This window comes from Mustela lutreola, chromosome 6 (assembly GCF_030435805.1).
Source record: "Mustela lutreola isolate mMusLut2 chromosome 6, mMusLut2.pri, whole genome shotgun sequence".
NCBI lineage: Eukaryota > Metazoa > Chordata > Mammalia > Carnivora > Mustelidae > Mustela > Mustela lutreola.
This window is the reverse complement of record NC_081295.1, coordinates 93384264-93407741: the sequence shown is the minus strand read 5'-3', so window position 1 is coordinate 93407741 and position 23478 is coordinate 93384264. Positions and strand designations below refer to the sequence as shown.

The following is a 23478-nucleotide window of genomic DNA, read 5'->3' as shown; positions in this document are numbered from 1 at the left end:
TGGGGCCTATTGGGAAGTCCAAATAATGCAATGCTAATGAATTAGGTTAGCTCTAATGAAATGATGTATGACAGGATGATAAATTCCAAGTTGCAGCTGAGACACAATAATATAATAAATATGACAGTCCAAGTAGAGGTAGGTATCAGACCAATATGCAAATTTTCAAAGCAGGTGACCAAATGCTAGTTAGATAACTTCAGAATCTCAGAAGGGAATTAGCAGGCTAAGCCATGGGGGATGGGAGGATGATTCTATGAGGAGATTTTCATTGAGAGACCCATCCTGGGACTCCTGCTGGTACTTCTGGAGGGCTTTAGGATGGCGCCAGCTCCCTCACCCCTAATGTAAATAGGAGGAGGAGTAGTTTCAATGAGACCGTTGGAAAACCTGATGAATGTCTCCCACATTGTCATCCCCTTTGTCCCCTGTCATTTAATCTAGGGCTGTATGTGTGTGCACGCACGCGGGCGCACGTGCACGTGTATGTGAGTTAGCTAGGGCTTTTTTGGTTGTCAGTGACAGAAATAGTATCTGAATTAGTTTGCAGAAAGAGGGAGGCATTGGTTGGAATAATACTAGAATATCATGGATATTCTCCTGACCCAGTTTTGGTTTGGAAAATCCTCACAAGAACTCTGACTGGCTTGGTCTGATTAGGGCTGTCTCCGATGAATGCAGGATGGGAGGAGGAGGAGCAGTTCCCAGAGAATTGCGTGTGCAAAGACAGGAGGGCTAAGCAAACAGCCTATTTGTTTTTCATCCCTGTCATTTTTCAAGTACGTCAGCTTCTTAGGCATAGTACTGCCTCTTGTAAAAATGCACTGTCAGATTCAGATGTGGAGGTTAGAAAGGGGAAATATGTCTTCTTAAAGGAGGGGTCAAGGCAGAGATAAGACCCTGGGAACTGGGGAAGAGGGCAAGGCAAAGAAGAATTGATGGTGGCTTCCTGAGCATGCCAGTTGGGATTAGCTGCCAGGAATTTGTTGGACCTCAGTAGGTGCTAACTGGGCAGTGGTGGAATGGCTGTCCTTGAGTCTGAAGAGGGCATTGCAGCTGCCTAATGGCATGGGGCTGGCTGCTGCAGCCTGGGGACTTTGGGTTTTGTGTCCCTCCTTCTCCCCTTTCAGTGTCCTTCTCACTTCTTATGGACCTCCCCTACCCCCACCTCACCATCCTCACTTCCCAGTGAGCTGAGGCACCCTCATTGGCCTCACTCTTCCTTCTCAGGCTCATTCTCCTTCACAGAGACTGTTTTATACACTTACGTCCTGTCCACATCCCCGGCAGCACTTGCCCTCAGTTGCCGCTCAGAGCAAAAGGATTTCACCTATTCAGTTATCATTCACCCAACACATGTTCACTGAGCTCTCATTGTGCACCAGGCCCCATCATAGGTGTGTAGGGAAACCGCAGTGAACAAGGTAGGGGAGCCCTGCTCTCATGGAGCTTGCATTCCCATGGGAGAGGTATAACAAAACTACACAAATAAACGTAGACCATCAGTTAGTGATAAGTGCTTTGAAGAGAAATAAAACACAGGAAGAAAACAGAGAGGGTGCTCCTTAGTGAGAGACAGATGAGGACAGACTTCTCTGACGTGGGCCATTGAGCAGAAACTGCCTTCTGTGGAGGAGGGAGCCCTGCTAAGATGGCGGACATGGCATTCAAGGCAAGGGATGCCACCTGCAAGAGACCTAGGGAGAGAATGTGTTTGACCTGTGACGACCAGACCTAAGTGAGGTATCACCCGAATAAGAAGAAATGCAAGTGGCCCTTAACCACAGGAGAAAATGCTCCACTTTGCTTGTAAGAGTCATGCCAACAAAGCTCATCGAGGCCTGTTGGTGTGTGTTTTGGATGTTTTGCTTGCTTGGGTGAGAAACAGAACCTGAATTAGCCAGAGAAGAGATGGGGGGGGGGGTGGCTGTAACAATGCTGTACTAGTACACTTACAGAAAGATCCATAAATGTGTCCATCATAAAATAAGTTCAAATCAAAGCTCCACACTAGACTAACTGTGTCTTGCTCACCAGATGGGCAAATGTCCAGTATATTCCACAACACGTGCTGCAGGGAATTGCTGGTAGGGAAGCAAAAATGGCACAACCCTTATGGAGGAGAGGTTGACTGGATCTAGCAAAAATCACATGTACGTTTGCCTTTTAACCCAGCAATTCCACTTCTAGAGTCTGTCCCAAAGCATGAAAAGGCAAGAGCAAAGTCTTTCCATGGCTGCAGTATTTAGTAGCAAAAGACTGGAAACAATCCTATGTCTATCAATAGGGGCCTAGTTTCACAAACTTCTCAAAGCCACATGGTGGAATACTATATAGCTATAAAAAGAACAGGAATATTTCTATATATTACTATGGAATGATCTCTAGGGTCACATGTTTTAGACATGACAAAGTGCAAATGTGCTCTCATTTGTCTAAGAAAGAGGGGGAAAATAATATACATCTATATTTGCTAGTCTTGCTGTCTTTTGTAACAAAAGAATGGGTAAACAATAAAGATGAAATAGCAGTGACTTGTATGGAAGGGAGGGAAGGGATGGGGTGGAGGAGACAGAGACAGAAGCTCAATTTCTTTGTAGATTTGTAGTTTTCATTTTGTGAACCGTGCAATGTTTTTTATAATTATAAAACAAAATTAAGTTTAATGGAAATGATAATCCTTATGAATTCAAAGATGTTACTTTGGGGAAAAAGCAAACAAATTTGGAGACATTTTAGAGACAAAGGAACCTTACAAAGTAAATGTTTCTAAAAGTAAAAATTTTTGAATCCAATGAACCTCACGTTATCCAGTTGGTGGGACAGTGGAAATATTTCAAATGACTGTAAGACCCAGTAACTTGTATCTTGTTTATGGGATATACCCAAAAGACAAAAAGAACTGGGAAAAAAATCTTAAATTATTCTTTGTAGTATTAATAATGTGATTCCAACGCTGCTGTACAGATAGAGTAGGATAAGTCAAATAAATAATTATATTTATTTTAATTGGTAATGACCAAGATATTTGGTGTAGAAGAAAGAGGATACAGATATAAGACTGATACGTCTCAGCAAAAACACTGTAGTCTTGGGTTTGAAATCATCAGTCTGAACCCATATGCTATCTTTTAAATATATTTATATGATTCCTAGCTCTGTCCACTGAGGTGCTTATAAACAATAACCAACCCAGAGCAAAGAACACCTCTCTGTAAGTATATAAATCATGATCTGGAAATATGTTAAAATACTTGTTAAATGGAACTGAGGCTCCTTAGAGAAATTGTTGATTCTTTATCTGAAACAGGAAATGGACAAGATGAGCCTGGAATATCTTGCCATGCCAGAAGGAAAGGTAGCCTCGAAAACACTGGGGTTGTGTCAAAAGGACACCAGAACCAACCTGATTAGACTCTCACCAGCCAAAATGGGCAATTGAAATATCAATAAAATAAAACTACAGTGGATTTAAACCCACTATTGGACTCTCACCAGCCAAAGATGGTCCACTGAAGCATCAATAAAATAAAACTACTCTGTACTTAAACTCACTAAATATATTTAATTCTTGAGTTCATAAGGATACTTAAAAAAAAACAAAAAACCCAATGATCTTCTTTGAAGGATAATAAGGAAACTAATTATTTTTAAAAACTAGCTAATAAAGGAAAAGAGTAAAGTGTGTATTTTGCCCATCTTACACAAATGTAAGATGAGTAGTTCCTCTTCATGGAATTAGTCCATGAACACATGAAGAAGGAGTACCATTATTTTGCAAATCCTAAAGAAAGAATGAATCTAGGCATTTGCATGAAAGAAGAGACAGCCTGGTGTTACCTACCCCCTAATAGAAGAATACACCATCTAGGAAGGAGTCTTGCCACACCCGAATCCATCAAGCTTCTGGATCTAACTAACAGAACCTACAGGTAACAGAGGAACCAGTTAAATAACATTATGTGGAGCTCATCATGAAAACCTGACAAGGAGAAACTCTAAAGGACAAATAATATGGTTTCATCATCAACAACAAACTTCAAGGAAGGAAAAAAAAAAAAAGTGGGCGGGGATGTGGGAGAATTCTATAGATTAAAAGAGAGATGAAAGACACCAGAGCTTGGATCCCAGTTTAGACCAACCAACTTAACAAATGAAGGAAGGAAGGAAGGAAAGGGACAGAGGGATGAGACTGGGGAGGAAGCAGAGAGAGGATGAGAAGAAAGAGAACATTGGTAGTTTGGAGCCATGTGCACACTGGCAGGATATTTGATGATATCCTGAGGAAGTAGTCCTTGTTTTGGGTTTGTGATGATAGATACTGTGATTTCCAAAGAGGAACCCTTATCTTTTTGAGAGGTACACTGAAACATTTACAGATGAAATAAACGGTGTCAGATATGTGCTCCTAAAGAACTGGGAGGGAGGGAGGACCTGCCGCATTGATCCTCAGACCTGGCCTGCACTGGAATCACCTGGAGGGCTTACTGAAATGCAGATGCCGGCCTCACCTCCAGAGATTCTAATTCGATCTTGGGTGGGACTCAAGAATTTGCCTTTCTAGCAAGTTTCCAGATAATGCTAATGCTGTTTGTTGGTCGGGACCACACTCTGAGACCCACTGGCAGAGAGGAAGCAAGATTGGCCCCCCAAGTTATTCTTGCGCCTGGCTGGTGGGGATGTGAAGGCTTATTATATTCTCTCTAGTTCTGAATATGTTTGAGATTTTCTATAATAAATATTAAAAACAAGTGATACCGAAAGACATATAGTGAGGCAAAGCCTTTGACATCCCACAGCTTTCCTGGGAGTATCTGTGCTCATTAGCAAGGCAGATTTGGCTGCTTCTTCTGGATTGAAATGTACACATCTCCTCCTGCCTGCTTAGAGGCAACTGTAAGAGTTGCCTGGCCAGAGGGGCAGGAAAGTGATCTTTGTCTAAAGGGTCCGCATCATGTTGCATCCTTTTTTTAATGTGGTCAGTCATTGGAAGAGCAGTGGTTTGGATGAATCCTGTGATTTATGGCCACTTCAGCTGGGAAGGGTGCTGCTGAGCAGAGCTGTACCAGGGTTCAGCAGTCAGGATTGGGGGCAATCACTGAACTTCTGTACCCATATACTTTCCTGCAAGGACCTTTCTGTAGGTGCCTCAGAAGGCACCTCTTTCAGGTTGAGTCCCTCTTCTTGTCTTTGAAGATGCATTCATTCGTTCACTTATCTGTTCATGCATCAGATATTTAATAGAACACCTCCTAAGTGTCAGGCACTTCTCTAGCCATGAACAGAATAGGCAGAAACCTCTGCTTTTGTGGAGATTAAATTCTAGTTGGAGGAACAAACAGACAATACATAAGTGAACAATAATTTCGGAGAGTGAAAAGTGTCATGAATAAAATTAAAATGAAGATGCTGGGCTGGGGATTGATTCTGTGTGTGTGCACATGCACGAGCATGTGTGTGTACACATTTTATTTTAGGTCATCAGGAAGTGTTTCTCCAAGGAGATGGTATGTGCGCTGGGAGATGGATCTTAGGAAGGATCCAGATACAAAGGAGATCTGGATATGTTCAGACAAAGACAACAGCAAGTAGAGAGGCTCTGAGATGAGAAAGAGCTTGGCATTTTGGAAGAAAACCGGTGGGTCTGGGACATGGAGAGCCCAGGGGAAGATGGTATGAGATGAGGTGGGAGAGTGGGTAGGAGCCAGGATATGTACGGCCTTACAGACATCAGCCTGGGTATTTATATATCCTAGACACCTCCAAGCCCATCAGTCATCTCCCAGCTATAAAAAATATACTCTGTCTACAGAAACAGGACACTGTTTTTAAAAGGAAGCCTCCTAGGGGCTCGGATCTATAGGAAAATGACTGCTTTTGTAAAGGAAATAGATATCCAATTTCTTGAACTAATCTATTTTTTTTAAAAAACCAATAGTTTTATTTTAGAATCGCCGTATGCTCTCAATGCATATAATTCCACTCTAAAAACACTATTTACTTGACTTAATGTTTGGTCCCCTTGTTAAAATACTGATTCCTCGGTGATGGGTAATACCCTGAGTTATCAGTCATTTCATGTTAATATAAATGAGTTGACAGCTGTAAAGGATCCAACACAGCTTGTAAAGGAGTTTTTCAAGAGGAAAGCGTGAAGTTAGTGGCTTCTGGAGCACAGGAAGGAATCTCCAGGACAGAAACAAACCAGGAGGGAGAAACTGAGGATGCGTCAGAAAAAAAGACTTCTTTTAGAATTTTGAGTGGGTCTCTGCCTCCTGAATAGACTAATGTCCTCCTGCCAAGACTCGTCATAGCAGGGCTTTTTTTCTTGAAATAACCTATGTGAATCCTTTCCAGCTCCTTCCTACATAGAAAGTGTGAAAGAATGCACAGATGCCGATGATTACAATGCATCGCTCTTACTGTCCCGCTATTTCCTGATGGACTCTGGACATACATGCTGGATCTAATCTCTGCAGATGAAATGTTTTCAGGACTGAAACGGTGGTCTGCTGGAGGTTGCTCAGTTAGCTGATGTGAACAGCCATAGGCATCGCTTCCCAACTTTGCATTTGAGTGACTTCATTATCAGTTGCTTGAAATCAGCCCTGATGAGAATATTTACACCACAGGGGCGCCTGGGTGGCTCAGTGGGTTAAGCCTCTGCCTTCAGCTCAGGTCATGATCTCAGGGTCCTGGGATGGAGCCCCGCATTGGGCTCTCTGCTCAGCAGGGAGCCCGCTTCCCACTCTCTCTGCCTGCCTCACTGCCTACTTGTGAACTCTGTCAAATAAATAAATAAAATCTTTTTTAAAAATTAAGAAAAAAGAATATTTCCACCACAGAAATCAGCAAACACGACACATTGGGCTTTTCTTTTCAGAGAGTCTATTGTTGGATACGTACCAGCATACCACTGGTATGAAATTTTTGTAAAAAGTCAATTTTAGCATACGCATGGCATATGGAAAGAGTAGCTATGTCTTTGTTTTGCCTCTTGAACAGATGTCGACAGTATTCCAAATTATATTCATTTTTGTATATACTTTACATTTTAGCTGTATTTATGTATATATAAGTTCCGTTTACGTTCTCAAAAACTTCTCTCATTCTATGGTCAACTAGGTAGGCACTAAGGGTCCTGCAAGGCTTTGAGTGATCTGGATTTAGTCGAATTTAAGTTTTGGTGTGCCTTGTCCCTCAAATAACCTATTCTTTTTTTGGTCTGAGCATTTCTAGTGTACTCCCCTTGTTTGATGGTCTCCCCTCCCCTACTCTTGTCTACCCCTTCTCTGTCTACCGTAGCCTTACCCATGTTTCAGGATCAGAGCAGAGGCCATGCCCTCCTTCTTGATGGTCACCTGCCACAGCTGCTTTCATGATCTACCACTCTTCCTCCAGAGCTGCCACTAAATGCTGCCACCATCGCTACCGCCACTGCCACATTGTATAGATGTTTGTCTCCATGTCTTATCTCCTTTGCTGGATTTTAAGCCCCATGAGGATAGTGAATTTTGCTTATTCATCATTTTATCCTCAAGAGCATCTGGGGCAGCACTTTACATACAGTCATCACTCAGTAAGTGTTAGTTAAATGATCTGCATATATGACTTCCTCTTGCCCATAGTGCTCTGGACAACATAGTAGGTGCTGCACAGACACACACAGATACACACACACGCACACAAAATTTCATCAGTCCAGCATTTGTATTTGTGGACTGCTTTCATTTAGCATGGAAAATCTCTTACTGAAGAGGAGCGCCAGGTCCAAATGTAGTCCAGTGAGGTCCAACCACAAAACTTGTACTAAAGTCCGAAAAGTCACCTTTGTCATCTGCATGCAAAATCAGAACGCTTTGTCCAATCCTGTGTTAGAAAGTCGCCCATCTGTTGCAAATCATGACGCTCTGATGGCCACCAAAGCTGCCACTGCACTCCTACGGGGAATAAATCCTGCTAGAATGTTCTACTGGGACTTTCGCAGCTAATGATAAAAATAAGAACTAATCTGATATTTTTCTCTTTGCTCACCCCTGCTGTCAAAAAAGGCTGTGCCTGTTTAGTTGATTCATTCATTAAACAGTTATTGCACTGTTTACACTCTTTACACTCTGCTCAAGTCTCAGATACAAAGGTGAATTATCCATGGCCCTGACTCTCTGCGATTCACAATCAAGAAAGAGAGATCAAAAAAAGCAACCAGACATGTTCAAAGTCTCAGGCGAAATAGAGTCCCGAGGCTCTGACAATGACCCACATCAGTGCATTTGCCCATTAGACTCTGCCATCTGTCCCCGCATGAGACGTTGGCTGTAACTCCTTTTCCACGATTGCTTTTGGTTTGAATGACCTTGGAGATAGTCTGAAATCTCATGCTTGGAAGGGTGCCTGTAGAGTTACTGGTCTGCACTTCTGTGCTTCAAATAGAATTTCACAAACCTCTAATTATCTTCTCCTACCAGGCCGCCTAAATGACTGACGACCGGCTCCTTAGTCACTCCAGGAATGGATTTCTATTCAGCCCGTGCCCGGGATGCATTAGGGTGCCCGGAACACGTGTGGCCGCTCCAAGCGGCTCAGGGCAAATTAACAGAAGCCAAGCAATTTGCAAAATGCCTCAACTTCCTGCTCATCTCCGAGGCAGAAAACTGTCACATCTTAACCTCAGGAGGTTCATCTGCAGAATTATTTACGCACCCTCCCGAGGCAGAGCCTCTCGAGTCAGATTCTCCCCCGTTGCTTTTTGCAAACATAAGCACTCGGCTGAAACGACAGCTATGACTCAGTTCCTAGCTAACGCTGCCTGAATTGATTTAGTCTGAGTTCAGATTTAGCACATAATCATGTTCAGTTTGCTCCACTGCACTGCCTAGAGATAAAAGGCTTGGGGGAAAAAAATCGCTTCAGCTTGTGTCAGTCTTTGTGGTGATGTCATTGCCATGAGAGAGCCGGGCCGTTCATTACTCCGCTGTGCTGTGCAGACTCAGACGCGGGCTGCGTGCGTGCAGAGGGAGCGGGCTCCAGGTGCCGAGCGCCGGCCATCCCCAGGGCAAGGCGGCACCCGGGGCCGGCCACGGCGACATCCGCCTGGAGGCTCTTCCCATCACGCACAGCTCTGAGGTCGCCTAGCTCTTGACTGAAAAATCGGGAGGGGTAATGCCAGCCCCTAGCATGGACTGTGATGTTTCCACTCTGGTTGCCTGTGTGGTGGATGTCGAGGTCTTTACCAATCAGGAGGTTAAGGTATGCACCTGCGATCTTCCTTTTCATTGTTGCTGTTAGTGAAGCTGCTTGGCGGAGCCTTTTTAGCTTACAGAGACAGGACTTTGGGTTATAGTTTTCGGCTCACAGTCTGTGCTAGGAATGCTAGTGGTGAGTGCATGCCTCTGTTAATTAGAATAAGTTAGAAGAGGTACCGGCATATGGATTTCCAATATGATAAGGTCAACCACTGTCTGTTTTTTTTTTTTTCCTTATCTTTTTTGTTAGGTGATCCCCAGGGATCCCTTTCTCAGTAGACATGTTTTCGTAGTCTCGTATCTATGTGTCAGAAAGGAGAATGTGCCAGTCCTTAAATGTTGAGAGGGGTACTGAGCATGGATTAAATGAAGAAAACACACGTAATAATAAACATCGCATCCAGGACACCCTGAGAGTGGGACAGTAACCCCTTCAGGGCACATCACTGAACTATGCCATGATGTGGACTTCCGAGGGAACAAAAGCTGTTCTACAGATGACAGTTTCAATCTCTAGCTCTCTGGAAGTCAAAGTTGGAGAGCAGCCGCCAAAATTTTCTTTGTCAGGCAAAGGAAGCAAGTCATTTTCCCTCAGCAGCTGTCCGTCAAAGAAAGTTCAGGCATAAATCAATTTTGCATCTTGAGATGTAGAATTCCAGACCGTGGGTCCCCACAGATTGTCTGCAGCAGTCGTTTAACTGACTAGGTAACTGTCCCCTGATGATAGCTGGTCTTTTTTATCTCCCCTCCCCATTTGGTTTTATATTATGAGGAAGATTCCATGCTTGTAAAATGGGGATTTTGATTTCTTCTCTCGTATTGCAAAGAAGAGCCAGCAGAAGCCTCTTACTTGAACAGTTCACACACAGAGAAAGGACAGTTACTCATTGTGTAACAGGAGGGTGCAAAGGGGAATTACACTGCGTAATCATTTTCCGTCCTCCCCTTAGTCTATACTTAAAGGAAGACCCTGCATTCTGCATTGTTGAGCGTGTGTAGGTGACACTCCGAGGGCTTCCCAGGTGGGGATTTATGCGATCACTAGCATAACATTTGGCTCCGTCATTCGGGACTGCGGTTTTGAACCCTCTCTTGACATGAGTTCAAGAATCCCGATTTGTTGTTCCTGCATATTTCAGATGTGTGAGTCCGTGTTTACCAGTTCTGCTGGTGTGGTGCGTGTGTCTCCCACCTGTCATATTGAGGTCCAGAGAATTACAACATCATGGTTTGGCGCTGCCTCTGCATGTGTCCGGGATGGAAACAAGCTTGCAGGTACTGCCGGTCCTGCTGGTCAGACCTGCCCTGAGCACTCCAGGAGAGAGAGAACAGCCATGAGAGCCGCTCCAGTTTAAAGCCAACTTCACGTCCGGTGCGGGTAGCTGGACAGAGAGACATTTCCCAGAAACTGCTAGAACAGAATGACATGCCTGTCAAGTCAAACTTTGTAGTTCCCCTGTGTCCTTAACAATTCTCTGTCGATTACATGCATGCTCTGCCGACATCTTCAGATAATCTGGACTTTTTTTAGTCCGAGAAGCGATAGTGAGAACACATTTATTCGGGATCTGCAATATGCCAGGCATTGTGTTTATTCAGGAAGGAGCTTACAATAGACTTATTTGATGGATGGGTCAGTGATAAAGACACACAGTATTTCTTAAACACAGAGTGTCTTGTGGAATTAAGGGGACACAGGATTCTTACAGCTGGTTGTCGTTAGGTGGCTGGGATGGCTTTGTGGAGAGAGTGATCCTTGAACTTGAAGGTGGGTAGGTTTTGATGCAGAAGAGGGGAGGCATGGGGATGGAAAGCATTCCATTTTGCAGTTGAGTGAGCGGAAGCATTTGACTGCAGTAGGCTCTCTGGGAGGGATTGGAGGGGAAAACGGGGAGGGGGGGGTGAGTCACGGCCAGATTATAAAGCAGCTGACACTATTCATTAGAAATTTATGGGGCTTTCTGGCAAGGCTCTCTCCAGAAAGATGTGTTAGATGTCTTTACTGCTGAACACCATTGAATCACAATGGATTTATCTCTTTGGGGCAAGTTACCTAAGCTTTCTTGTGCCTTATTCTCTCACCAGTAATGTAGATGTAATAGTAATTTCAACCTCACTGGCTTAGTAGGAGGATTAAAGAAAATTATAAATGTGAGATAATTAACCCAGTACTTGGCACATATTTAGTGTTCAAGAACTGTTAGCTCTGCCATTACTGTCCCCATCATGTTTTTAGACATCCTCTAAAGGTGATAGGTTCCTTTTCCTAGTTAACTAGAACGTCGTAACTCCAGGTGAGTTTACAGTGACAATCCAAGACACAGAACCAGTTTTCCCTCCCGAATCTCCAAACACACACACATGCATGCGCACGCACACACACACACACGCATGCACACACACTAGCAACTTAGAAAACACAGCTCTTCCATTTAGACATTTAATCATTTACTGTAAAACGGTGACATTATTATCGAGCAGAGATCTACTTTGTGCTTCTTAAAAAGGAGGAAAAAATGCATAAACTAAGGGGGGCCCAAAGAGGTTTGTTGAGAAAAACCATGTGTTCCTTGTTTAAAAGTGAGCATTCCTTGTTGTCAGGAAGAGACATTCAAATGTAAAATTCTGGCACCAGTTTCTCCAAAGGTAAATTTCATTAATCACTGATTTCCAATACACAGTGGAGCCAGAAGTTCCTTTCTTTAAGGTCTTTAATATTTATGGTTAGAGAAAAGGGAGGCACCTGGGGGGGGGGCTGGGTGGGGGCGGGGGACGCTGATTGTCTCACGTGCCTGTATCCAAGTTGCTTGATCTCAGGCTTTCTTGCGTTTTACAGACTCTCCCTTTATGTATGTAGTGCTCTTGGGAAAGCGACCATACTGGGGTGATGCAACCAGCAGGCACTCTTCAGAAATGCGGTGGCTTATTTGAAAGGAATGGAGACATTCGCAAATGTAATAACCTATTGCAACTGAGAAAGCCTTATCCTCTGTAGGGGATCTCAGCTGCTTGCCTTGAGGGCCCTTTGGGCTCCAGTGCCCTAAATTTCATCAAAACTGCTAGAGGAATAATACCAAGAAGAGGAGGAAATCAGCCAGATAGAGTTCTGCCATATTTTTCTCCAGAAACTCCATTGGTGCTGCTATGAACTTAGCTGTCTGTTTTATGGCATAAGAGTGCTCAGAAAGATAAAGAAATTTTAAGTCCTCCAATAGAAGGAAAATGATACGATGAAAGGTAGACTGTGTGTGTGTCTAAGTACATAGGGTTGGTTTTGTACAGTGTTCTTCCCATATTTCTGAAAATGGTCTTCCTCCTCCATAAGGAGCCAAATCCTTGGGAAAATGAAAGGGCTCCAAATATGTGTAATGAAATTTATATTTCACTTCGGTCCAGTGGTTCTTAAACCTGCTTGCCCATTGGGATCCCCTGGAGAACTTTTAAAAAATACTGATGATTGGGCACCTGGTGGCTCAGTTGGTTGGGTGACTGCCTTCGGCTCAGGTCATGATCCTGGAGTCCCAGGATCGAGTCCTCCATCAGGCCCCCTGCTCGGTGGGGAGTCTGCTTCTCCTACTGACCTCTCTCCTCTCATGCGCTCTCTCGCTAATGAATAAATAAAATCTTTAAAAAAAAACCAAAAACAAACGAAGCCCAAGCCCAAACCCAGAACTTGGCTGGTGTGAATGGAGCCCAGAGACGGATTAGCCTGTCAAGTCAGGATCTTGCCTCTTCTAGGCTCAGATGGGTGCAGGTAGGGTCAGTCAAGAAGTCCCTAGAGTAAACCTCTGCTTAAACACTATGATCCGTATCCCCCAAATGAAGCTTTGACATATGCAATTTTAGAGGCAGTGTCTCTAAGCAGTCAGTAATGTTGAGACTCACCCAACACATTTTGACCCGTTCCCCACACCTGCAGTTCCTCCACCTGGTTCCCAGCCAATGATAAACACTCTTGTCCACTGCTGGCCACTGTGGGTACCTTCCCAGAGCTGCAAAAGCAGCCTGCAGAGGAATGTTCCCTTCCACTTGGGGAAAACCAAGCTTGGGGCCATCCCTTGTCTGCTTCTCTGCAATGGAAGCTTCCCCTATAGCAAAGAGGTGAGTGCCTCCTCTCTGGGCTAAAGGGCTTCTGTTTCATATTCCATGGATCCAGTCTTTTCTCCATGGGCATTCATATGGGGGACAAAGGTCTCTCAGAGCTCCTTTCTGCTCATGAGGAAATAGGCAGAAGGCATGACACGTCTTATTAGAAGAACAAAAGTTTCAAAGACTCTTGGAGCTAGACATTTGTTCATTCCTTCAAAAACATATGTGTGAAGCACTGAACTATTTGCCAGGCAATGCTTCAGGCACTGGGAGGTGGTCAAGACTGACGTCCCTGCCCCCACAGACTATATATTCTAGCAGGGGAGGTAGACAATCAGCCAGTAAACAGATAAATGTATTCTGTAATTTCACGTATGATAAGGGCTATGAGGAGAAATGAAGCAGTGAGAGGATAAATTGTTGGAGGAGGGGTTGCTTTGGGGGGGGGGGTCCTTTGAGCTCTGATTTCCTAAATTTTCTCAAAGCTGGTACAGCAGTAGTACCAGAAAGAGGACAAAATCAGGCAAATAGAGTTCTGCCATATTTGTCTTTCTCCAGAAATTCCACTGATCAATTTTGAATGGATGGCCAGTGGAACCACTTCTGGGAAGTGACAGTTTATTAAATGTCATTGTTCAGATGTCATTCAGAGATCTAAATGAAGTGAGTGAGAGAGCCATGCATAGATTTGAGGGCAGAGCATCCCAGGAACAGTAGGTGCAAAGAGAGGCCATCTTATCTGAAGTTCTTCTATTTTACTCGGCCCCTCACTTAACCTATTTCTACCATTTATTTATTCAGGGACCTACTGAGGCTATTACTATCTTATGCCACTATGTAGATTTTTTAAAAGATGCTCCTTTCTAGAAACTGTGTTTACGCTGATTTCCTCATGCTGCATTTTAAGTATGTTGATTCTCTGGGGTGAGGAAGTACTATAAGCAGAAACTTGTTCTCTGCATAATAATGCTTCCTCTGCTTGGAATCTTAGGGTTACTATAGGACTTCCCTTCACCCCCCCATTTCTGAAAGGCCAGGGCCTTTTAAGGTAACTCATAACTCCTATTTTCTCTTCTCTGCTTTTGAAAATGTCCCAGTATCCTTGCAACCCATGTAAACTTGGGCAAGTCTCTTAACTTTTCTGGACATATGATAATCATGCTGAGAAAAATGTCCAATGCTTTGTGTATTTTGTTTTCCTTTTCACACAATAGATGAGGTGACTGACTCATGGTCTGTGTCATGTTGTTTGTGAGTTATGTAAGACACCAGCACATTGAGGCCACTTAATATAGAGAAACCTCTTTGTCATTTGGAACCACTGGAAATTTCAAATTACTTGCTTTGTTTGGCGGGAGTCGTAGGAGGAGAAGAATGGAGCAGAGCTGGTATGACACACTTTGTACTCTGCTTTGAGGAGAGACAAGTAACACAAGTGAATGTGTGGTTAATGGGTATTGCGGATTGATTTGGAAGAAACGTTGTGAGTATTTGTCGGGAGAACTGATCAAGCTTCATGCCTGTTTCTCTCATGCTTCTTGCAGATGCAGTGCTAGGTAGAGGGTCTAGCCACAACCATGACCTTATGGCTCTGCAGAGCTCTACAGCTCTTTCAGAGTCTTCAGAAACCATTGCACTCCCTTGGTAACTTAGATGACTTTGAACTGCACATGATTTAATTTCAAAAATTGGAACCTTCTAGAATATTCATGGTAACATGGAATAACCGAAATGTTAACAGAAACTCTCCTACCATCATTGATGGCTATAATATTAAACAGGATTCATTTCATGTATCTGCCCACCTTTAGTTTCTGAAGACCAAAAGGGAGTGTATGGGAGGGTGGGTGGGGTGGCATGTTCATAACAGATCAAAAACTTGCTCTTTCTCAGAGCACTTGGGTGGCTCAGTCAGTTAAGCTTCTGCTTTTGACTCAAGTCATTATCTCAGGATCCTGGGATCGAACCCCCTGTCAGGCTCCCTGCTCAGCAGGGAGTCTGCTTCTCCCTCTCCCTACCCCGCCTCCCCACTTGTGTGTGTGCACTCATCTCTCTCCCTCTCTGTCTCTCAAAGAAATAAAATCTAGAGGCGCCTGGGTGGCTCAGTGGGTTAAGCATCTGCCTTCAGCTCAGGTCATGGTCTCAGGGTCTCAGGATCAAGCCCTGCATCAGGTTCCCTGCTCACCAGGGAGCCTGCTTCTCCCTCTGCCTCTGCCTGCAGCACCCCCTGCTTGTACTCACGTGCTCTCTCAGTCTGTCAAGTAAATGAAGAAAACCTTTAAAATAAATTAAATCTTTTTAAAAACTCTTACTCTTTCTCTGATAATAAAATGGACTGAAACTGAGAACATTTTTGAAAATAAATGAATTAATGCAAAGCTGAACATTAGCAATTAACCCTAAAAATACTTTAAGAAACTTAACATTCTTAAAGGGGCCATATCGAATATTTTCTGAAGAAAGTAGCAAACATCTTTCACAGAGTGAGAAGAAGTGATTTTATGCAAGTGGCAGATGCTCCTTGAGAAGGTTAGCAAACAGATTTCTCAGCCACCTGTCATGTTAGGAGACGCCAAAGTATGTATTCAACTAATGACATTGTCCAGCAGGAAAGTCAATTAAACACTTTCTTATCTATTTAAAGAGTCTTTTCACTGTTGGAAAGTAACTGAGAACACTAACAGTCTCTACCTCTAACCTAAGTGTCAGGTTCATTGAGCCACGTCAAGGATGACACGACATCCTCGTTAACCTCATTCTCCTAAAGCAATAGATTTAAGTGAAAAACTCAGGGAGTACCATTTGCATCTGATTCTGTTCAAGTACAACTATCCATAATTTATAATAGCCCGTTATAGTACTTTCTGAGGAAGCTTAGAATTGACAATAGGAAAGAAAATGACACCTGAAACATGTGTTATCACTTGTTCCGTTGAGGTTGTAAGCTTCACAGCCATCATGACTTTGTGGTGAGCACCCCGGCTTTCCAGGGAGGTCGTAAGCTCTCTAGCCCACGCCTGGCCTAGAATCTCTTTATGCAAAGGGCTGTATCCCTTCCCAGCTCTAAGTCTAAACTCATTCTAAATACAACTTTTAAAAAAAAGCAGTATCATTTAATGAGGATTTTTTTAATTTAAATTGAACTAATGAAAGTATAGTACATCATTTGTTTTTGATATAATGTTCAATGATTAATCAGTTCAGTATAACATCCGGTGCTTTTATTTATTTATTATTTGAGATCAAGAGACAGCACACAAGCAGGAGGGAGGAGCAGAGGGAAAGGGAGAAGCAGACTCCCTGCAGAGCAGGGAGCCTGACATGGGGTTCATTCCCAGGATCCCAACATCATGACCTGAGCTGAAGGCAGAGGCTTAACCAACTAAGCCACCCAGGCGCCCCATAATGAGTATTTCAAGTGGATAAAATTTCCATCCTTTCCACTCTGTCTAGAGAATTTAAAAGTAGTTGAGAGCAAATTATCTACCGAGTTAGACCTTCTCTAGAAAATACTTACTATATGTGATTTCATATTCTTCTTTTGACTAAGTGTATCTATGTGGAAAATACACACATACACATACACAGAGACGTATGACATTGGATTGCATGTATATACTATATGGTTTTTTTCTTTCTTTTCCCCATCCGTGACCATGGAACATTTCTTCTGTACTACTCTGGCCTATGTAACCAGCTCTTAAACTTGTTAGAGCATTAAAAGTCCAGAGACAGATGGACACCGGGTGTTACACAAAGCTCATGAATCGTTGAACTCTGCATCAAAAACTACTGATGTCCTATATGTTGGCTAACTGAACATAAATACATTTTTAAAAAATGTCCAGAGAAGGTTCCTGGCAAAGAAAGCTGAGCAGAGGCTGAACAATTCCTGCAGGTAAAGGAAACATGAAGAAACCCATGGCCTTTTATCTTATTATTGTAGATCAATGAAATGTGTACAGTCTTACAGTCTAGTAGCTCAGTCACTTTCTCCAGAACCCAATATACCAGCACTGAACTGTGAACATTTTTTTTAAAGGTTTTTCAAAAAGATCTTGACCCTTCAGCTTCCAGAAAGATGATGTGTGTGTATTTGTCCTTCTCTGTTAGATGAGACCATGGGCCAGATTTCATCCCTCCAAATGGCACCTTCCTTAATATTCTACTTATCTCAACAGTAGGGTTGTTTGCTGCTTAATTGTAAGATTCTTTTTTCCCCATCTCTGGTGGTTCTAAAGGAATCAGTGGGCATGGTTCCTGCTGTGCACGAAAGAGTTGATTTGGGGGAGTCGTTTAATAAGTTGATCATTAAACATGATGAGAAATGTAAACCCAAGAGATTTTCATCTCCATAAACAATATTGTTTATTATCAAGATAAGCAAATTAGAAATTCTTACAGGGCTCCTGGGTGGCTCAGTCAGTTGGGCATCTGCTTTTGGCTCAGATGATGATCTCAAGGTCCTGGAATCGAGTCCCACTTCAGACTTCTCCCTCTGCCTCTCTCTCTCTCTTTCTCTCTCTGTCTCTCATGAATAAATTAATAAAATCTTTAAAAAAAAGAACTTTTAACAGCTTGACATCCCCATAAGAGGCTAGGGCATCTCTCTTCTTGCCCCATTAGATACAGTTTCCTGATCAGAGAAACAAAACTTTTGCCCTAGATCACACAGCAAGGGCTTGGAAAAACCGGGACTCAAACTTCAGTTTGTTTTATTCTTTCCACTACTAAATTATTCCCAAGGATTAATTAACAAGACATTAATTAATTATTGTGAACAAAGATGTAAGTCTTAGAGGATCAGACAGTGAACTCATCTGCAATATTTCTAACAGTGTCCAAAACTACTCTTTGGTTTGTATTTCTTATTAGAGGCAGGAGTACTACTATTACAGAAATCATTAGTTGAGATCATTTTACTTTTCTCGATAAACCTAGCACTGTGACACTCCTAGACAGAGCATCTGTTCTGGATTTCACTTTAAAATTTGTTTCAAAATCTAATAATGCCAGTTTGTCAGGGAGGAAAAAAAAAATAAAGTCTTCTGGAAAACCCAGGGGCTCGCCAACAGGCTGATAACACCTGGTGTGACAGCCCTTCTGCCCCTTTCCTGATGTCACCGAACATTTTCCATTGACAGGAAAGGGGTGATCTGTGAAGCGTGGAGCAGCATTGCTGAGAGTGTTAATCACTAAAATAGTGTTTGACTTGTTGACAGTGTTCTCTGAATTATGCAAACTCCATTTTCTCACAGGACATCTCCAAGGTAAATAAGATCGCACAATGCATAAGGGGAAGCTGGGACTGGGATTTTGTTCACAATGGAAGATCTCACAGGGGTATCATTATAGCCTGATCAATAGTACATCTAATAGAATTGATTTCCTCTTCTATGACTTCCCTGTGCTTTTAGGTATTGACTAAGACAATCTTCTCAGGCCACCTTTCCTAGAACAGGAAAGTCAAGCAATGAGCACACTTAATAATAGCAACAATGTATCGAGTACTTATTATTTTTCAGACACTGTGCAAAGGGCCTTCTTTCATTCATTCATTCATCAAATATGTATTGGATGCCTTCCTTGTTCAAGGCTTCACACTAGACTCCAGAGACACAGGAATTAACAGTGCTATTGGGTACAGAATCCATTGTTCTCTCATGAAGCAGTGTTGGCCTTTATTCCAGTCCATTTCATTTTTCCCAAAAAGGACCATGCTGTTTCGACCTCTAAAGAAGCCTCTTTCGCTGACATAGGGCAAGTGAGAAGGAAGCCAGCCCGGCCTCCGAGTCAGACACCCTACTGGGAATTCTCTGTTTGTCTTCTCGGACACTTGAGCAAGTGTGGCTTCTGTGACCTTGAGCAAGGAGACTTATACTGTGCCGCAAGTTTCCTCAACTGCACAAGAAAGGAAATGCTAGTACCTCCCTCATCAGTTGGCAGTGAGGAACAGATGCATTTGAGTATATAAAAAAACTTAACTCAGTGGCTAGCACACAGAACAGGCACCAGTAAAGTAGGCCTTCATCACCACCGCCATCATCATCGCGCTCAGTAGTAGTGGACTTCTTAGGCAGTTTTGGGTTATCTTGCCAGGGCACTTGACGGGCCCCTCATTATGTCAGATTCTGGCCCTGCAGTTTTCCTCTCCGTTTTGCACGGGAGCAGTAGTGCGCTTCCACCTTGACACTCTGAGGTCACAGAACGGGAGTGGGAAGCCACCGGCTCAGCGAAGGAGCAGGGAGCCACAGACCCAGCAGCAGGGATGCTGTGTTTGTCAGGCTGGGTCTCTTGGCTGCTTTGTAACTCTTATTATCTTGTCCAGATGTCCCTAGGTCAGTGCCCCCTTGAGAGCAGGAGGCAGCAGGAAATGGGGTGTCTGGACAAACAGGAGCCACCTGGGGGCAGGGGGAGGGCAGGGAAGCCATGTGGAAGTTGCCAAAGTAACTGAGTTAATGGAAAGGGATGAAATCTGGAAAACCCCCCCATCCCCACTTGGCCCAAATTCAGAGGCTCAGTGGTTCCCATCTCAGAACAAAACCCAAGTCCTTGCTGGGATCCTCAAGGTTCATCGGACCTTGTCCCAGCTGCCTTGTCCATCTCCATCTCTTCCATGTATTTCTTCCTCTCATTTGACTCGAACTACCTTGCTCCCTGCACATGCCGAGCAACACCTTTAACTTGTGTTTGCTGTCGCCCTCTGCTCTGAACGCTCTTCCTCCTGGCAGTCCACCTGGCTTGCTCCTCGGTAAGCGAGCCACCCCTTGCCCTCCTTGCTTTCTATCACAATCAACTTTATTTTTTTTTAAAGATTTTATTTATTTATTTGACAGACAGAGATCACAAGTAGGCAGAGAGGCAGGCAGAGAGAGAGGAGGAAGCAGGCTCCCTCCTGAGCAGAGAGCCCGATGCGGGGCTCGATCCCAGGACTCTGGGAGCATGACCTGAGCCGAAAGCAGAGGCTTTAACCCACTGAGCCACCCAGGTGCCCCAACAATCAACTTTATTTATGGTACAATCAGTTTATTTGTGGGTCATTATCTTTAGCCATCCCCTCCTATAAATGCAAGCTTTGTGAGGGCAGGGGCTTTTTCCTTTGCCACTGCTATGTTCCTAGAGACTGCCACGCGGTAACATCGAGAAAATGTGTGTTAACAAAGGAATGTTAGGTTCCAATGCTCAGTATCCTTGATCATGAGTTAGACCACCTCCTTTGAAAGGGAAGGGAGATCCAGGTTTCCAGATAAAAGGCCAGGTTTAATAAGCAGTCAGAGAGCAGTGTGTATGGCAGAACACAGGGGTTTAAGGCAAGATGCCAATTAACATAAAGAGAGGTTGAACACAGAACCTATTTTTTCAAAATATATTTAAACACCTCTCTCTGAGCAGGAATTTTAAATGGGTTTACAGACTATTTTCACCACGGTCAATTGCAATTCTTCAATATTGACCTTCACTTCTCATTTCTATTTTAAAACTGCGGAGATAGGTGGAAATTAGATTAATTACCCAAGCTGAGCTCAATTTCTCTTTTGCTTAATAGGTTTCTTGCCCTAAAAACTCTGTGTCCTGCCATGTGCTTCTTCCTCTGACTGCTTATTAACTTTTGTCAAAAAACTAGTAAACAATTCTGTGATACTAAAAAACAAAACAAAACAAACCCCCCCAAAAAAACAAACAAGAACTGAACTAAAAGTGCTATTCATTGCCTGAATAAAGAAGCAGTAGATCTGAATTATTAATGAGCAGGTTAGTGGATGGTCCGTTTTATAGTCTCACATTGTAAAGAAAGTGCTCCATACTTTATAACGCTCAGCAAAATAATATTCTATATTTAAATAACACTTACCTATTATTAACAACAGTCAACATTTACGTAAGCCTCAGAGGACTGAATCCTCTTTCATTGAATGCTTGTTCACCCCAACCTTTCGATGGAGATGGGAAGTATTCTGTCAGTGAGGAATTCAGGTTAGAAGTGTTCCCCCCAGGTTATGTGCCCAATCAATAGAGACTTTTAAAAGTTTGCTTATTTTTCTTTCACATTCTCATTGCGTAGTTCTTGGAGGTGGAACCAAGAAGTAACTTAGGATAATGGTTTAGTAGAAAGCAACTTCTTGGGAAGCAAAAAGACCTGAATTCATACTACATCTTATTTATGGATTTTCTTATTTGTGTAAGAAAAGATACAGATTGAAGTTAAGGGCTGTTGGAATATAGGTGATCAGTACCTTATTACTGATGTCTGTGAGACATCACATCCATTCCTCCCCCATTCATCAAACACAATGGAGCACGTATTAGGTAATATAAACACTGCTCTGTACTTGGGAATTCAGGAATGGAAACATGCCTGTGGCCCTCGAGGAGCTCACAGGTTGTTGGAGGAAGAGTTTAGAAAATGCTATGGTTTGGGTAAGCCCAGTTTGGGAATCTATAAGAGGGTGGTCTGGGATGATGAGAAAAGGCTTCCTCAAGGAGATGACTCTTGAATTCCAGCTATATAGGTAAAGTACGTGTTCCATAGGTGAAGGGAAGAGGGACGTAGTAGGAGGGGGTATTTCTGGGGATAGAAAGGGCCTGCAACAGAGCAGAAATGCCAGGGAGAGTGGTGATGCTACAGAGAAGTAGCCCTGGGTGGGTGCTGGCTTATACAGAGGCCAGGCCTGCATTGCGGAGGAGCTGGACCTTATGCTCGAATGCAGTTGCACTGGGCCATGGAGAGCATTGTAAACAGAGGAGTAACTTACCCTCCTGCTCTGGCAGAAAGTCCTCTCTGCTTGTAGCATGCCCGTGGCCGCCCCAAGGCTGATGCTGCAGAGCCATCGAAGAGGAGCGGGCCGCCTCATCTCATCCCAGCCAGACAGGAAGAGGGCCTGCAAACTCAGGGCAGAGTCCCAGCATCTCCAAATCACCTTGTTAGTTGACTTTGGAAAGCCCTCTGTCTTTCCTTTTTAAAGAGGAAAGATGTCCAAATAGTAAGGTGACCATCTAGAGGATGGCATTAGATCGCCATTCATCAAGGGTGTTCTTGGGGAAAGGAAGGTGTATGTGTTCGCACTACACCTAGGGTGTTCAGGAAGTACCCTCCCTTCAGCAGGCATGTATGGACTGTCTTCTAGAGCCAGGAATCTAAAATCAGGAATCCGAGCCCTAGTCCCTGCCCTGGGGAGTCACTTCGTCAGTGGGCGAGGGAGACAAACATACAGGCTCAGGCAGATGTCCTTTATTTGAAGTCTGCCCTGATGCCTCTTCAGATTTTTAATAGCTTGGAAACAGAAATTCAGCGATGTTAAATGCAGGACCTAGAGTGTTCTGCCCCCACCCCCGAAATCAAATAAACATGCAGAACAAACACACAAACAAAAACAACTTAATATTCTGTTATTGCTAAAATATGTTCATGGGGGCTAGGATTCCCAGAGGGTAGCAGACATGAAGCAAAGAGAAAGAAACATTTGCTGCCACGTTCTTGTATTTAACTGTTGCCGTCATGTCAGCAGTCCTGCCTAGGTGCAATAGTCAACATTTAATAGATGCTGAATAAAAGTGAGATGGGGCCATGAATTAATAGTGCCTGCGTTTGTGTCTGGTCTTGTGTTAAGCAGCAGGCTGGAGGAACAGGGAGGGCGGGGAGCCTCTCTGCCTGTCAGGGCAGACTCCAAAAGTTGCACTCATCCATAAGACTTAATCCCAGATTCAGCTGGAAAACACGGTTGCATGGACATACCTGGATTTGGGAGAGGCTGAGAATGTTCCCGGTGGCCCTGTGCCCAACTAAAACTCGAGATTATAAACAGAAGAGGAGGATGGATATTGAGGGATGAGTGGCAATTTCTAGTGCAGGCGACTACATACCCTTTAAATAAACTACTTGGCCGGTAGGGGGAGTGCCTGGGTGGCTCAATGGGTTAAAGCCTCTGCCTTTGGCTCAGGTCATGATCCCAGGGTCTTGGGATCGAGCCCCACATTGGGCTCTCTGCTCCGTGGGGAGCCTTCTTCATCCTCTCTCTTTGTCTGCCTCTCTGCCTACTTGCAATCTCTGTCTGTCAAATAAATAAATAAATATTAAAAAATATATCTCTTAAATAAACGACTTGGGAACTCAGGTCACAAAATTCACAAATGTTGAATGTTAGCACAG

The 23478-nt window shown here is 43.5% G+C and overlaps 1 protein-coding gene and 1 pseudogene across 3 annotated transcripts in view; both read left to right on the top strand.

The window, feature by feature from the left end:
* Nucleotides 1-9132, top strand: part of LOC131833275 (heat shock cognate 71 kDa protein-like) — a 99954-nt pseudogene extending 90822 nt beyond the window's left edge.
* RCAN2 (regulator of calcineurin 2) overlaps nucleotides 1-23478 on the top strand; it is a 270185-nt gene that overhangs the window by 165986 nt on the left and 80721 nt on the right. Inside the window, exon 1 of one of the 3 annotated variants that reach the window (XM_059178158.1) lies at nucleotides 8938-9246. The exons of the other annotated variants lie outside the window; for them this stretch is intronic. Coding sequence (XP_059034141.1) covers nucleotides 9160-9246 — 87 coding nt within the window. The 5' untranslated portion in view covers nucleotides 8938-9159. Of the gene's footprint in view, nucleotides 1-8937; nucleotides 9247-23478 lie in introns of those variants that run through there. 3 annotated transcript variants of the gene reach the window in all.